The sequence below is a fragment of the Hemibagrus wyckioides genome, linkage group LG28 (assembly GCF_019097595.1).
Source record: "Hemibagrus wyckioides isolate EC202008001 linkage group LG28, SWU_Hwy_1.0, whole genome shotgun sequence".
In the NCBI taxonomy this organism is placed as follows: domain Eukaryota; kingdom Metazoa; phylum Chordata; class Actinopteri; order Siluriformes; family Bagridae; genus Hemibagrus; species Hemibagrus wyckioides.
The window spans coordinates 3,292,024-3,307,126 of record NC_080737.1 but is presented as its reverse complement, the minus strand read 5'-3'; the positions used below and the strand labels follow the sequence as shown (position 1 = coordinate 3,307,126).

General features: G+C 43.8%; 1 protein-coding gene across 2 annotated transcripts in view; it reads right to left on the bottom strand.

The window, feature by feature from the left end:
- sptbn4a (spectrin, beta, non-erythrocytic 4a) overlaps positions 1-15,103 on the bottom strand; it is a 31,043-nt gene that overhangs the window by 12,525 nt on the left and 3,415 nt on the right. For both annotated transcript variants that reach the window (XM_058383261.1, XM_058383262.1), the window contains exons 3-4: positions 2,240-2,575; positions 52-294 (exon numbers count right to left, since the gene is read on the bottom strand). In XM_058383261.1, the coding sequence (XP_058239244.1) occupies positions 52-294; positions 2,240-2,575 (579 nt within the window). The remainder of the gene's footprint in view (positions 1-51; positions 295-2,239; positions 2,576-15,103) is intronic.

Below are 15,103 nucleotides of genomic sequence, written 5' to 3'. Positions count from 1 at the left end.
AGGTGAAAATAAACAAGAATCAAAAGTCTCCAGAAGAACAAAGAGGCTTACGATCTCATCTTCCAGGTCCTGTGTGACTTGGTGCATTTCTTTAGAGGCCAGAAGGATCCGCCTCCTTTCTTTCAGTGGTTCAATCAGACGCACAATTCGCGTCTCGGCCACGTCCCCTGAGCCCTGGACTTCGAAACCCATTGGCCCACGGTGCAGCATGTCACCTCCGTCTACATCACTCTGTCCACTGTTGGACTTCAGCTGCATCAGACCAGGATAGAGCTGCATCTGAGCCTCCATTGACTGAGAGAGACAGACACACAGAAACTTAGCTTTGAGTGTTAAGTGTAGCATAGCATAGTATAGAATACATAGTATTGCGCAGTATAGTATAGTGTAGCTTACAGTGTATGTTATGGTATCGTATAGCATAATATACTATAGTGTAATAGACTGTAGTATAGGAGAGCATAACATTGTATAGTACAATAGTACAATACAGTGTACAAAATTATAAGCTGTAATGTAGATTATTGCACATAAGGTGGATGGTGTAGTATGAAATAGTATGGTATAAATAGGGTGCACGTTACCTACCATGGTATGATGTACTGTAGTATAGTATAGCATGTATAGTGCGTGTGCTATAGTACAGCATCATACAGTATAGTATAGTTTAGTATAGTATAGTATAGCAAGGTGTGTGTGGAATGGCATGGTATAACACAGTATAGTAAAGTCTGGTGTGTGGTATAATATGGTGCAATATAGTATTGTATAGTATAGTATGGCATACATAGTGTCTGTGGTATAGTATAGTATTTTATAATATAGTATAGTAAAATGTGCGTTCTTTAGTATAGCATCGTGTAGTACTGTGTAGTATAGTATAGCATAATGTGTGTGATATAGTATAGTATAGTATAGTATAGTATAGTATAGTGTAGTATAGTGTGCATGGAATAGCAAATAGTAAATTGTGCATGGTATGCATTGTATAATGCAGTGTAGTATAGTATAGCATAGTATAGTATAGTGTGGTATGCATTGTACAATACAGTGTAGTATAGTATGGTATAGTATAATGTGGTATACATTGTATAATACAGTGTAGTATAGTACAGCATAGTATTGTATAGTATAATATAGTGTGCATGGTATGCATTGTATAGTATAGTATAGTATAGTATAGTATAGTATAGTATAATATAGTATAATATAGTATAGTATAGTATAATGTGGTATATATTGTATAATACAGTATAGTACAGTATAGTGTGGTATAATGTGTGGTATGTCATGGTATAATATAGTATAGTATAGTGTGCAAGATATAATATAGTATAGTATAGTATAGTATAATGTGGTATACATTTTATAATACAGTGTAGTATAGTACAGCATAGTATTGTATAGTATAGTATAGTGTGCATGGTATGCATTGTATAGTATAGTATAGTATAGTATAGTATAGTATAATATAGTATAATATAGTATGGTATAGTATAATGTGGTATACATTGTATAATACAGTGTAGTATAGTACAGCATAGTATTGTATAGTATAGTATAGTGTGCATGGTATGCATTGTATAGTATAGTATAGTATAGTATAGTATAATATAGTATAATATAGTATGGTATAGTATAATGTGGTATACATTGTATAATACAGTGTAGTATAGTACAGCATAGTATTGTATAGTATAGTATAGTGTGCATGGTATGCATTGTATAGTATAGTATAGTATAGTATAGTATAGTATAGTATAGTATAGTATAGTATAGTATAATATAGTATAGTATAGTATAATGTGGTATATATTGTATAATACAGTATAGTACAGTATAGTGTGGTATAATGTGTGGTATGTCATGGTATAATATAGTATAGTATAGTGTGCAAGATATAATATAGTATAGTATAATGTGGTATACATTTTATAATACAGTGTAGTATAGTACAGCATAGTATTGTATAGTATAGTATAGTGTGCATGGTATGCATTGTATAGTATAGTATGGTATAGTATAGTATAGTATAGTATAGTATAGTATAGTATAGTATAGTATAGTATAGTATAGTATAGTATAGTATAGTATAGTATAGTATAGTGTATTGTGTGTGGTATGCGTTGAATGATATGATGTAGCATAGTATACATACAGAGCTGCCATCATTTCTAATAAGGAAATGCTAGCAGCCAGAGGGCACTCACACTTTTGTGTATGTGTGTGTGTTTCACACCTGTATCCTTTGCAGCTGCTGGCTAAATGTAGCTCGAGGGCTCAGGATGGCGGCACTGGCCGAGGGGCTGGTGTGTGCGGAGTATGCTGTGTGTGAAGAGTGTGAGGAGTGTGACGAAGGTGGTGGCTCGTCTTGGAGCATGCTGAGGTGCTGGTCCAGATCCAAGAGGCTGTGCGGTGGAACATCTGTGGTTCTGTGGTTCTGGGTCTCAAACAGCTGGCGAGCTTTGGCCTTGGTGGTGCTCTCCAGATGTGTCCAGCATTCCCTCATCTCTTTCAGCTTCTGGTGCACCATGGGCCCAAGCTCAGGCTGCTCATCGATCAGCTCCTTGCCCTCCTATACACACACACACACACACACACACAGAGTTAATAAAGCCTTTCCAGTGAGACAAAAGATTTGTTGATCACCATCCTACTTTGTGTGTGTGTGTGTGTGTGTAAAAATGATCAAAATGGAACAAGATCAAAGCAGAGTGTCCGTCTCTATAGAGCCTTGGCTCATTTCCAGATACCTAAAATAGGACAGACAGACACACACACACCCTCTCTCTCTCTCTCTCTCTCTCTCTCACACACACACACACACACACACACACACACACTTAGCTTGATAACACAGGATGATTTTCTGAACCCCTGGATATATGAAACACTAAACATGTAAATACAAAGGATCTCTCTTTCTCTCTTTTTATCTCTTTTTCTGTCTTCCTCTGTTTCTTTTTCTACATTCTCTCTCTCTTTCCCTAGAATTTATCACTCGCCCCATTGGACAAGCATCTCGGCCAAATGTGTGCATGAGTAAGAGAGAGAGAGAGAGAGAGAGATAGAGAGAGGAACGTCTCAAATAAAGAGATGTGAGCGAATCTGTGTGTACATGAATAAAGAGAATGATATAGAAAAGGAGTGTGTGTGTATGTGTGTGTGTGTGTGTACATGCGTGTCTGAGTGTGTGTTTTTCATAACGCAGTGCTGCATTTCTCCCTTTGGCACGAGCTTTCTGCCTTCTAACTGCTGCCTGCTCCCCCACATACTGCAGAGACTGCAAACACACACACACACACACAGTGAGAGAGAGGGGGATGGTTGGGAGAGAAACAGAATAGAGGCAAAAAGAGGAGAGAAGACTGATGGATGGGAGAAAAGATGGAGGATCGAAATGAGACAGAATAAAAAACATGATATGGCTAGGAGCTGCAAGGCCACACACACACACACACACACACATTTGTAGACTATATTGATAATCGTTGGGCTGTCCCAGGTACACACACACGCCGTTGGTAGACCAAAAGCATTACATCATTAATACACACATGATCTAGATGTCGTTCCAATCCAATCTTGTGATCATGTGTGTAAAGTGATGTTCATCCTTCTGTGTGTGTGTGTGTGTGTGTGTGTGCGTGCGTGTGTGTGTGTGCACGCATCATCAGTCTAATCTTGTGTCCCCTGGTGTGTTTGAGCATGCTGCTGAACCCATGAAGCAAGGTCAGGTGTGAGGACAGCCACATCGCAGACTGTGATTGGTCCACCTGCTTTTCCGTCACTGGGTAGGCGGGGCTTAGCATAGCTCCCGGTGGGGGGAAGAGGCGGGAAGGCTTCCAAAAGGACACAGAGTTCTCCAATGGCAGTAGGATGCCGAATCATCGCTTCTGATGTTTCTCAGGTAACAGCCTCATTAACCCACCTTCTCTCTGCAAGTGTGTGTGTGGATGGAGAGAGCCCCAGAGTGATTACAGTCAGCCTCAAGTAGCTGCCATCTTAAATCAGCTGATTACAGCGTACAGAGATCTAACCCCAGAACACAACACAACTGAACAGACCCGAAGCAGTAAGTGTTGGGAATAGAACACTCACTGTGGTTCTAGAATGTAACACACTCCTACTGTGAGAATGTACACAGTGCTTCTGGAATGGAACAGACAACTAGACCGTTCACTGTGGCTTGAAGATGTGATTAACAACTGCTGTGTAAAACCTCACTGCGGTTCTAGAATGTAACTGATATATTTTAATAACACACTATGTGGTTCTAGAATGCAATAAACAATCAGTGTTAGAATGCATGCTTTGGATCTAGAATATAATGGACGATTATTGTTAGAATGTACACTGTGGGTCCTAGACATAATAGACAACTTCTGGTAAAAGTGGGATACTGAGGCTCTAAACTGCACACTGATGTTCTACACCACACACTGAGGCTCTAAACTGCACACTGAGGCTCTAAACTGCACACTGAGGCTCTAAACTGCACACTGAGGCTCTAAACTACACACTAAGGCTCTAAACTGCACACTGAGGCTCTAAACTGCACACTGAGGCTCTAACCTGCATACTGAGGCTCTAAACTACACACTGAGGCTCAAAACTACACACTGAGACTCTAAACTGCACACTGAGGCTCTAAACTACACACTGAGGCTCTAAACTGCACACTGAGGCTCTAAAACTACACACTGAGGCTCTAACCTGCATACTGAGGCTCTAACCTGCATACTGAGGCTCTAAACTACACACTGAGGCTCTAAACTGCACACTGAGGCTCTAAAACTGCACACTGAGGCTCTAAAACTACACACTGAGGCTCTAACCTGCATACTGAGGCTCTAACCTGCATACTGAGGCTCTAAAACTACACACTGAGGCTCTAAACTGCACACTGAGGCTCTAACCTGCATACTGAGGCTCTAACCTGCATACTGAGGCTCTAAACTACACACTGAGGCTCTAAACTACACACTGAGACTCTAAACTGCACACTGAGGCTCTAACCTGCATACTGAGGCTCTAACCTGCATACTGAGGCTCTAAACTACACACTGAGGCTCTAAACTACACACTGAGACTCTAAACTGCACACTGAGGCTCTAAAACTACACACTGAGGCTCTAACCTGCATACTGAGGCTCTAAACTGCACACTGAGGCTCTAAACTACACACTGAGACTCTAAACTGCACACTGAGGCTCTAAACTGCACACTGAGGCTCTAAACTGCACACTGAGGCTCTAACCTGCATACTGAGGCTCTAAACTATACACTGAGGCTCTAAACTACACACTGAGACTCTAAACTGCACACTGAGGCTCTAAACTACACACTGAGGCTCTAAACTGCACACTGAGGCTCTAAACTACACACTGAGGCTCTAACCTGCATACTGAGGCTCTAAACTACACACTGAGGCTCTAAACTACACACTGAGGCTCTAAACTGCACACTGAGGCTCTAACCTGCATACTGAGGCTCTAACCTGCATACTGAGGCTCTAAACTACACACTGAGGCTCTAAACTACACACTGAGACTCTAAACTGCATAGTGATGCTCTAAACTGAACACTGAGGCTCTAAACTGAACACTGAGGCTCTAAACTGCACACTGAGGCTCTAAACTGCACACTGAGGCTCTAAACTGCACACTGAGGCTCTAAACTGCACACTGAGGCTCTAAACTACACACTGAGACTCTAAACTGCATAGTGATGCTCTAAACTGAACACTGAGGCTCTAAACTGAACACTGAGGCTCTAAACTGCACACTGAGGCTCTAAACTGCATACTGAGGCTCTAAACTACACACTGAGGCTCTAAACTACACACTGAGGCTCTAAACTGCACACTGAGGCTCTAACCTGCATACTGAGGCTCTAACCTGCATACTGAGGCTCTAAACTACACACTGAGGCTCTAAACTACACACTGAGGCTCTAAACTGCACACTGAGGCTCTAACCTGCATACTGAGGCTCTAACCTGCATACTGAGGCTCTAAACTGCATACTGAGGCTCTAAACTGCATACTGAGACTCTAAACTGCATACTGATGCTCTAAACTGCATAGAGATGCTCTAAACTGCATAGTGATGCTCTAAACTGAACACTGAGGCTCTAAACTACACACTGAGGTGCTAAACTGCAGACTGAGGCTCTAAACTGCACAGTGAGGCTTTAAACTGTATACTGAGGCTCTAAACTGTATACTGATGTTCTACACACACACACATACTGTTCTAAACTACACACTGAGGCTCTAAACTGCACACTGAGGCTCTAAACTACACACTGAGGCTCTAAACTACACACTGAGGCTTTAAACTGTATACTGAGTCTCTAAACTACACACTGATGCTCTAAACTGTATACTGATGTTCTACACCACACACTGAGGCTCTAAACTGAACACTGAGGCTCTACACCACACACTGAGGCTCTACACCACACACTGAGGCTCTAAACTGCACACTGAGGCTCTAAACTGCACACTGAGGCTCTAAACTACACACTGAGGCTCTAAACTACACACTGAGGCTCTAAACTGCATACTGAGGCTCTAAACTGCATACTGAGGCTCTAAACTGCACACTGAGGCTCTAAACTGCATACTGAGGATCTAAACTGCACACTGAGGCTCTAAACTGCACACTGAGGCTCTAAACTGCACACTGAGGCTCTAAACTGCATAATGAGGCTCTAAACTGCACACTGAGGCTCTAAACTACACACTGAGGCTCTAAACTACACACTGAGGCTCTAAACTGCATACTGAGGCTCTAAACTGCATACTGAGACTCTAAACTGCATACTGAGGCTCTAAACTACACACTGAGGCTCTAAACTGCATACCGAGGCTCTAAACTGCATACCGAGGCTCTAAACTGCACACTGTGGCTCAAAACTGCACACTGAGGCTCTAAACTACACACTGAGGCTCTAAACTGCACACTGAGGCTCTAAACTACACACTGAGGCTCTACACCACACACTGAGGCTCTACACCACACACTGAGGCTCTAAACTGCACACTGAGGCTCTAAACTGCACACTGAGGCTCTAAACTGCATACTGAGGCTCTAAACTGCACACTGAGGCTCTAAACTACACACTGAGGCTCTAAACTACATACTGAGGCTCTAAACTGTATACTGAGGCTCTAAACTGTATACTGGGGCTCTAAACTACACACTGAGGCTCTAAACTGTATACTGAGGCTCTAAACTGTATACTGGGGCTCTAAACTACACACTGAGGCTCTAAACTACACACTGAGGCTCTAAACTGCACACTGAGGCTCTAAACTTCACACTGAGACTCTAAACTGTATCCTGGGGCTCTAAACTACACACTGAGGCTCTAAACTGCACACTGAGGCTCTAAACTACACACTGAGGCTCTAAACTACACACTGAGGCTCTAAACTGTATACTGAGGCTCTAAACTGCACACTGAGGCTCTAAACTACACACTGAGGCTCTAAACTACACACTGAGACACTAAACTGCACACTGAGGCTCTAAACTGCACACTGAGGCTCTAAACTGTATACTGGGGCTCTAAACTGCACACTGAGACTCTAAACTGCACACTGAGACTCTAAACTGCACACTGAGGCTCTAAACTGCACACTGAGACTCTAAACTGCACACTGAGGCTCAAAACTGCACACTGAGGCTCTAAACTGCATACTGTGGCTCTAAACTGCACACTGAGGCTCTAAACTGCACACTGAGGCTCTAAACTGCACACTGAGGCTCTAAACTGCACACAGAGACTCTAAACTGCATACTGAGGCTCTAAACTGCATACTGTGGCTCTAAACTGCACACAGAGACTCTAAACTGCACACTGAGGCTCTAAACTGCACACTGAGGCTCTAAACTACACACTGTGGCTCTAACCTGCATACTGTGGCTCTAAACTGCATACTGTGGCTCTAAACTGTATATTGTGGCTCTAAACTGCATACTGTGGCTCTAAACTGCATACTGTGGCTCTAAACTGTATACTGTGGCTCTAAACTGCATACTGTGGCTCTAAACTGCACACTGAGGCTCTAAACTGCATAATGTGGCTCAAAACTGCACACTGTGGCTCTAAACTGCATATGGAGATTCTAAACTGCATACTGTGGCTATAAACTGCATGCTGAGACTCTAAACTGCATACTGAGGCTCTAAACTGCACACAAAAGCTCTAAACTACACACTGAGATTCTAAACTGAATATTGTGGTTCTAACCTGTATACTGAGGCTCTGAACTGCACACCGAGGGGTTAAACTGCACACTGATTTTCTATACCACATACCAAGGCTCTAAACTGCACACTGAGGCTCTAAACTGCACACTGAGGCTCTAAACTGCATACTGAGGCTCTAAACTGCACACTGAGGCTCTAAACTGAACACTGAGGCTCTAAACTGTATACTGAGGCTCTAAACTGCACACTGAGGCTCTAAACTACACACTGAGGCTCTAAACTACATACCGAGGCTTTAAACTGTATACTGAGGCTCTAAACTGCACACTGAGGCTCTAAACTACACACTGAGGCTCTAAACTACACACCGAGGCTTTAAACTGTATACTGAGGCTCTAAACTGCACACTGAGACTCTAAACTATACACTGAGGCTTTAAACTGCACACTGAGGCTCTAAACTACACACTGAGGCTCTAAACTACACACTGAGGCTCTAAACTGCACACTGAGGCTCTAAACTGCATACTGTGGCTCTAAACTACACACTGAGGCTCTAAACTGCATACTGAGGCTCTAAACTGCACACTGAGGCTCTAAACTGCATACTGAGGCTCTAAACTGCACACTGAGGCTCTAAACTGCATAATGTGGCTCAAAACTGCACACTGTGGCTCTAAACTGCATATGGAGATTCTAAACTGCATACTGTGGCTATAAACTGCATGCTGAGACTCTAAACTGCATACTGAGGCTCTAAACTGCACACAAAAGCTCTAAACTACACACTGAGATTCTAAACTGAATATTGTGGTTCTAACCTGTATACTGAGGCTCTGAACTGCACACCGAGGGGTTAAACTGCACACTGATTTTCTATACCACATACCAAGGCTCTAAACTGCACACTGAGGCTCTAAACTGAACACTGAGGCTCTAAACTGCATACTGAGGCTCTAAACTGCACACTGAGGCTCTAAACTACACACTGAGGCTCTAAACTACATACCGAGGCTTTAAACTGTATACTGAGGCTCTAAACTGCACACTGAGGCTCTAAACTACACACTGAGGCTCTAAACTACACACCGAGGCTTTAAACTGTATACTGTGGCTCAAAACTGCACACTGAGGCTCTAAACTACACACTGAGGCTCAAAACTACACACCGAGGCTTTAAACTGTATACTGAGGCTCTAAACTGCACACTGAGACTCTAAACTACACACTGAGGCTCTAAACTGCACACTGAGGCTCTACACTGCATACTGTGGCTCTAAACTACACACTGAGGCTCTAAACTGCATACTGAGGCTCTAAACTGCACACTGAGGCTCTAAACTGCATACTGAGGCTCTAAACTGCACACTGAGGCTCTAAACTGTATACTGAGGCTCTAAACTGTATACTGAGGCTCTAAACTACAAACTGAGGCTCTAAACTGCATACTGAGACTCTAAACTGCATACTGAGGCTTTAAACTGTATACTGAGTCTCTAAACTGCATACTGAGGCTCTAAACTGCATACTGAGGCTCTAAACTACACACTGAGGCTGTAAACTGTATACTGAGGCTCTAAACTGCACACTGAGGCTCTAAACTGCATACTGAGGCTCTAAACTGCACACTGAGGCTCTAAACTGCATACTGAGGCTCTAAACTGCACACTGAGGCTCTAAACTGTATACTGAGGCTCTAAACTGTATACTGAGGCTGTAAACTGTATACTGAGGCTCTAAACTGCACACTGAGGCTCTAAACTGCATACTGAGGCTCTAAACTGCATACTGAGGCTCTAAACTGCATACTGAGGCTCTAAACTGCATACTGAGGCTCTAAACTGTATACTGAGGCTCTAAACTGCATACTGAGGCTCTAAACTGCATACTGAGGCTCTAAACTGTATACTGAGGCTCTAAACTGTATTCTGAGGCTCTAAACTGCACACTGAGGCTCTAAACTGTATACTGAGGCTCTAAACTGTATTCTGAGGCTCTAAACTGCATACTGAGGCTCTAAACTGCATACTGAGGCTCTAAACTGCATACTGAGGCTCTAAACTGCACACTGAGGCTCTAAACTGCACACTGAGGCTCTAAACTGCACACTGAGACTCTAAACTGCACACTGAGACTCTAAACTGCACACTCAGGCTCTAAACTACACACTGAGGCTCTAAACTGCACACTGAGGCTCTAAACTGCACACTGAGGCTCTAAACTGCATACTGTGGCTCAAAACTGCATACTGTGGCTCTAAACTGTATATTGTGGCTCTAAACTGCACACTGAGGCTCTAAACTGCACACTGAGGCTCTAAACTACATACTGTGGCTATAAACTGCATGCTGAGACTCTAAACTGCATACTGAGGCTCTAAACTGCATACTGTGGCTCTAAACTGCATATGGAGATTCTAAACTACATACTGTGGCTATAAACTGCATACTGAGACTCTAAACTGCACACTGAGATTCTAAACTGAATATTGTGGTTCTAACCTGTATACTGAGGCTCTGAACTGCACACCGAGGTGTTAAACTGCACACTGATTTTCTATACCACATACCAAGGCTCTAAACTGCATACTGTGGCTCAAAACTGCATACTGAGACTCTAAACTGCACACTGAGGCTCTAAACTGCATACTGTGGCTCAAAACTGCATACTGTGGCTCTAAACTGTATATTGTGGCTCTAAACTGCATACTGAGGCTCTAAACTGCATACTGTGGCTCTAAACTGTATATTGTGGCTCTAAACTGCACACTGAGGCTCTAAACTGCATACTGTGGCTCAAAACTGCATACTGTGGCTCTAAACTGTATATTGTGGCTCTAAACTGCATACTGAGGCTCTAAACTGCATACTGTGGCTCTAAACTGCATACTGAGGCTTTAACCTGCATACAGAGGCTCTAAGCTACACACTGAGGCTCTAAACTGCAATAACCAGTGCTGACCGAGATTTCTAGAATGCAGTTCTTCAGTATGGTTAGAATGATGGAATGGTCAGTTATGTCATGAACAAATATTGCCTGCATGCTCTGTGGTTCTAGAACACAACAGATATTCATTGTCAGACAGCACAATGTGGTTCTAGAATCTAATAGATAGTTACTGTTACAATGTTCTTGAATGTGAGAGACAACTATTACTGGAACAGACACCGTGGTTCTAGATAATTACTGGACCATTACTGTAATAAACAGTTGCGGTTTGAAGACTTTGTCACAGAACTCCACTGTGGTTCCAGAATAGCAGAATAAAAGTACTGTTAAAATCTTCAGTGCGGTTCTAGCTCTACTTCTTGAGAGCCATTTAGCTGAGTAGCAGAACCCATCATTTTAACATCTTTAACTGTTTACTAAAACAATTATTAAACGACAGCCACGGTGAAGCAGAAGCAGGCATGCAGCTGTGCTGGAGAAGATGCAGGAGTGACATTTCCGAGCAGCTGTAATGAATATCAGATTAATTATCAGCTCCTCGTGTCTCACTGCGACGGAACGCGGTGTAACCTGAAGGCTCGGAGAACTGAGCGTTTACAAATATTTCTGGAAACTCGGAGATCAAGCAGAAGACAACATGGTGCAGGAAGCACAGGGTCAGTGGGACTGAGGTGGACGATTTGGTCATTGCAATCTCGATACGCTTCAGTGCCCACGATAATTACAGAAATGTTCACCATTTAAAGGAAGCAGCAGGACAGAGAAGGAGGACGTTACACCATATTAACCTGAGAACATGGAACTGTCTCCAGCACTCACCTGTCTCACCTACACCAGTCTCCAGCACTCACCTGTCTCACCTACACCACAATCTCCAGCACTCACCTGTCTCACCTACACGACAGTCCAACAGTCTCCAGCACTCACCTGTCTCGCCTACACAATCTCCAGCACTCACCCGTCTCACCTACACTACAGTCACCAGCACTCACCTGTCTCACCTACACTACAGTCTCCAGCACTCACCTGTCTCATCTACACTACAGTCTCCAGCACTCACCTGTCTCATCTACACTACAGTCTCCAGCACTCACCTGTCTCATCTACACTACAGTCTCCAGCACTCACCTGTCTCACCTACACCACAGTCACCAGCACTCACCTGTCTCACCTACACTACAGTCACCAGCACTCACCTGTCTCACCTACACTACAGTCACCAGCACTCACCTGTCTCATCTACACTACAGTCTCCAGCACTCACCTGTCTCATCTACACTACAGTCTCCAGCACTCACCTGTCTCATCTACACCACAGTCACCAGCACTCACCTGTCTCATCTACACCACAGTCACCAGCACTCACCTGTCTCATCTACACTACAGTCTCCAGCACTCACCTGTCTCACCTATACCACAATCTCCAGCACTCACCTGTCTCATCTACACTACAGTCACCAGCACTCACCTGTCTCATCTACACTACAGTCTCCAGCACTCACCTGTCTCATCTACACTACAGTCTCCAGCACTCACCTGTCTCATCTACACTACAGTCTCCAGCACTCACCTGTCTCACCTACACCACAGTCACCAGCACTCACCTGTCTCACCTACACTACAGTCACCAGCACTCACCTGTCTCACCTACACTACAGTCACCAGCACTCACCTGTCTCATCTACACTACAGTCTCCAGCACTCACCTGTCTCATCTACACTACAGTCTCCAGCACTCACCTGTCTCACCTACACCACAGTCACCAGCACTCACCTGTCTCATCTACACTACAGTCTCCAGCACTCACCTGTCTCACCTACACCACAATCTCCAGCACTCACCTGTCTCATCTACACTACAATCTCCAGCACTCACCTGTCTCACCTACACCACAATCTCCAGCACTCACCTGTCTCATCTACACTACAGTCTCCAGCACTCACCTGTCTCATCTACACCACAGTCACCAGCACTCACCTGTCTCATCTACACCACAGTCACCAGCACTCACCTGTCTCACCTACACCACAATCTCCAGCACTCACCTGTCTCATCTACACTACAGTCTCCAGCACTCACCTGTCTCATCTACACCACAGTCACCAGCACTCACCTGTCTCATCTACACCACAGTCACCAGCACTCACCTGTCTCACCTACACCACAGTCTCCAGCACTCACCTGTCTCATCTACACCACAGTCACCAGCACTCACCTGTCTCATCTACACTACAGTCTCCAGCACTCACCTGTCTCATCTACACTACAGTCTCCAGCACTCACCTGTCTCACCTACACTACAGTCTCCAGCACTCACCTGTCTCACCTACACTACAGTCTCCAGCACTCACCTGTCTCACTACAGTCTCCAGCACTCACCTGTCTCATCTACACTACAGTCACCAGCACTCACCTGTCTCACCTACACCACAGTCTCCAGCACTCACCTGTCTCATCTACACTACAGTCACCAGCACTCACCTGTCTCATCTACACTACAGTCACCAGCACTCACCTGTCTCATCTACACTACAGTCTCCAGCACTCACCTGTCTCATCTACACTACAGTCTCCAGCACTCACCTGTCTCACCTACACCACAGTCTCCAGCACTCACCTGTCTCATCTACACTACAGTCTCCAGCACTCACCTGTCTCACCTACACCACAGTCTCCAGCACTCACCTGTCTCATCTACACTACAGTCTCCAGCACTCACCTGTCTCATCTACACTACAGTCTCCAGCACTCACCTGTCTCATCTACACCACAGTCACCAGCACTCACCTGTCTCACCTACACCACAGTCACCATCACTCACCTGTCTCACCTACACACTCAAACATTAGTTTTGCAAAACAGAAATTTTCCAGTCAGATAAATATATTGACAGAAAATAAAACACTATCTGTTTCGCTGAAATCTGAAATCTACACTTCAGGGACTAAATGTTTAGTCAGCAGCAGCAGCAGAGTCTGAAACAATGGAGGTAGAGGAACATCTCTGTATCTTCAGAGTTAAAAGCTTCAAGGAAAACTGCATGATAACGATCTATAACCTCTAGAATGACATGTAGAGGTTAGCTGTTTGCTAGCTGTGTGTGCGTCAGAGTGCTAGCTAGCCAGATCCTTTGATGACATAGAGTATGGAAGCTCTGGATGAAACCTGGATGTTTGCACCATTTCTGACTGCTTCTGTAGCCTGTTAGCCTCCTGCTAGTTAACTGACTATAGAGCTGAAAACATGAATGAAGTAATATGAGCTACCTGATAATGCTAGCAAGCTCCTGAAACCCCAACAGAAGTTAGGCAGCTTTCTGTTGCTGATGGAGGTGGTGTTTACTTCAGCATGTCTCACTTGGTGCATTATTCCCACTCTAGCAGAACGTTTAATCTTTCTACAGCACACATTATGCTAGTGACCAGCTTTAGCCTCATCAGCTAGGTTTAATACAGGCACCAGTTAGCAGAGTTTTCCCTTTCCCAGTGGCCTTGATAATATTTTTTGTCCTCTATTTCTTTACACCATACAGTTCAGTTTAAGCATAAATCAATATCCACCACACAAAAATATTGTATTGTTTCTTCAAGACGAAGCTCATTGGACTCTCAGGTCCTGACAGTGATATGGCCATTGAACGAGGATAACTGCAGCTTGGATATAAACAAATCATCACTTTGCGTGAATGTTTAGCCTCGGATTCATTAATAAACCTAAAAGTACAATATCATACATGATGATTAGAAGGTGAATGGAATCATAGCAGAGTGGAATTTCGGCTAATCTGCGTATCAGCCATGACGCGAGTCTGTAACTATAGCACTGAGCAGGCCTTTCAGCTGAGTTAGCAAATCCTGATCGAGCTTTAAACCAGCACATCCCATACACGCTAACATCACACACACACACACTATACACACTATACACGCTAA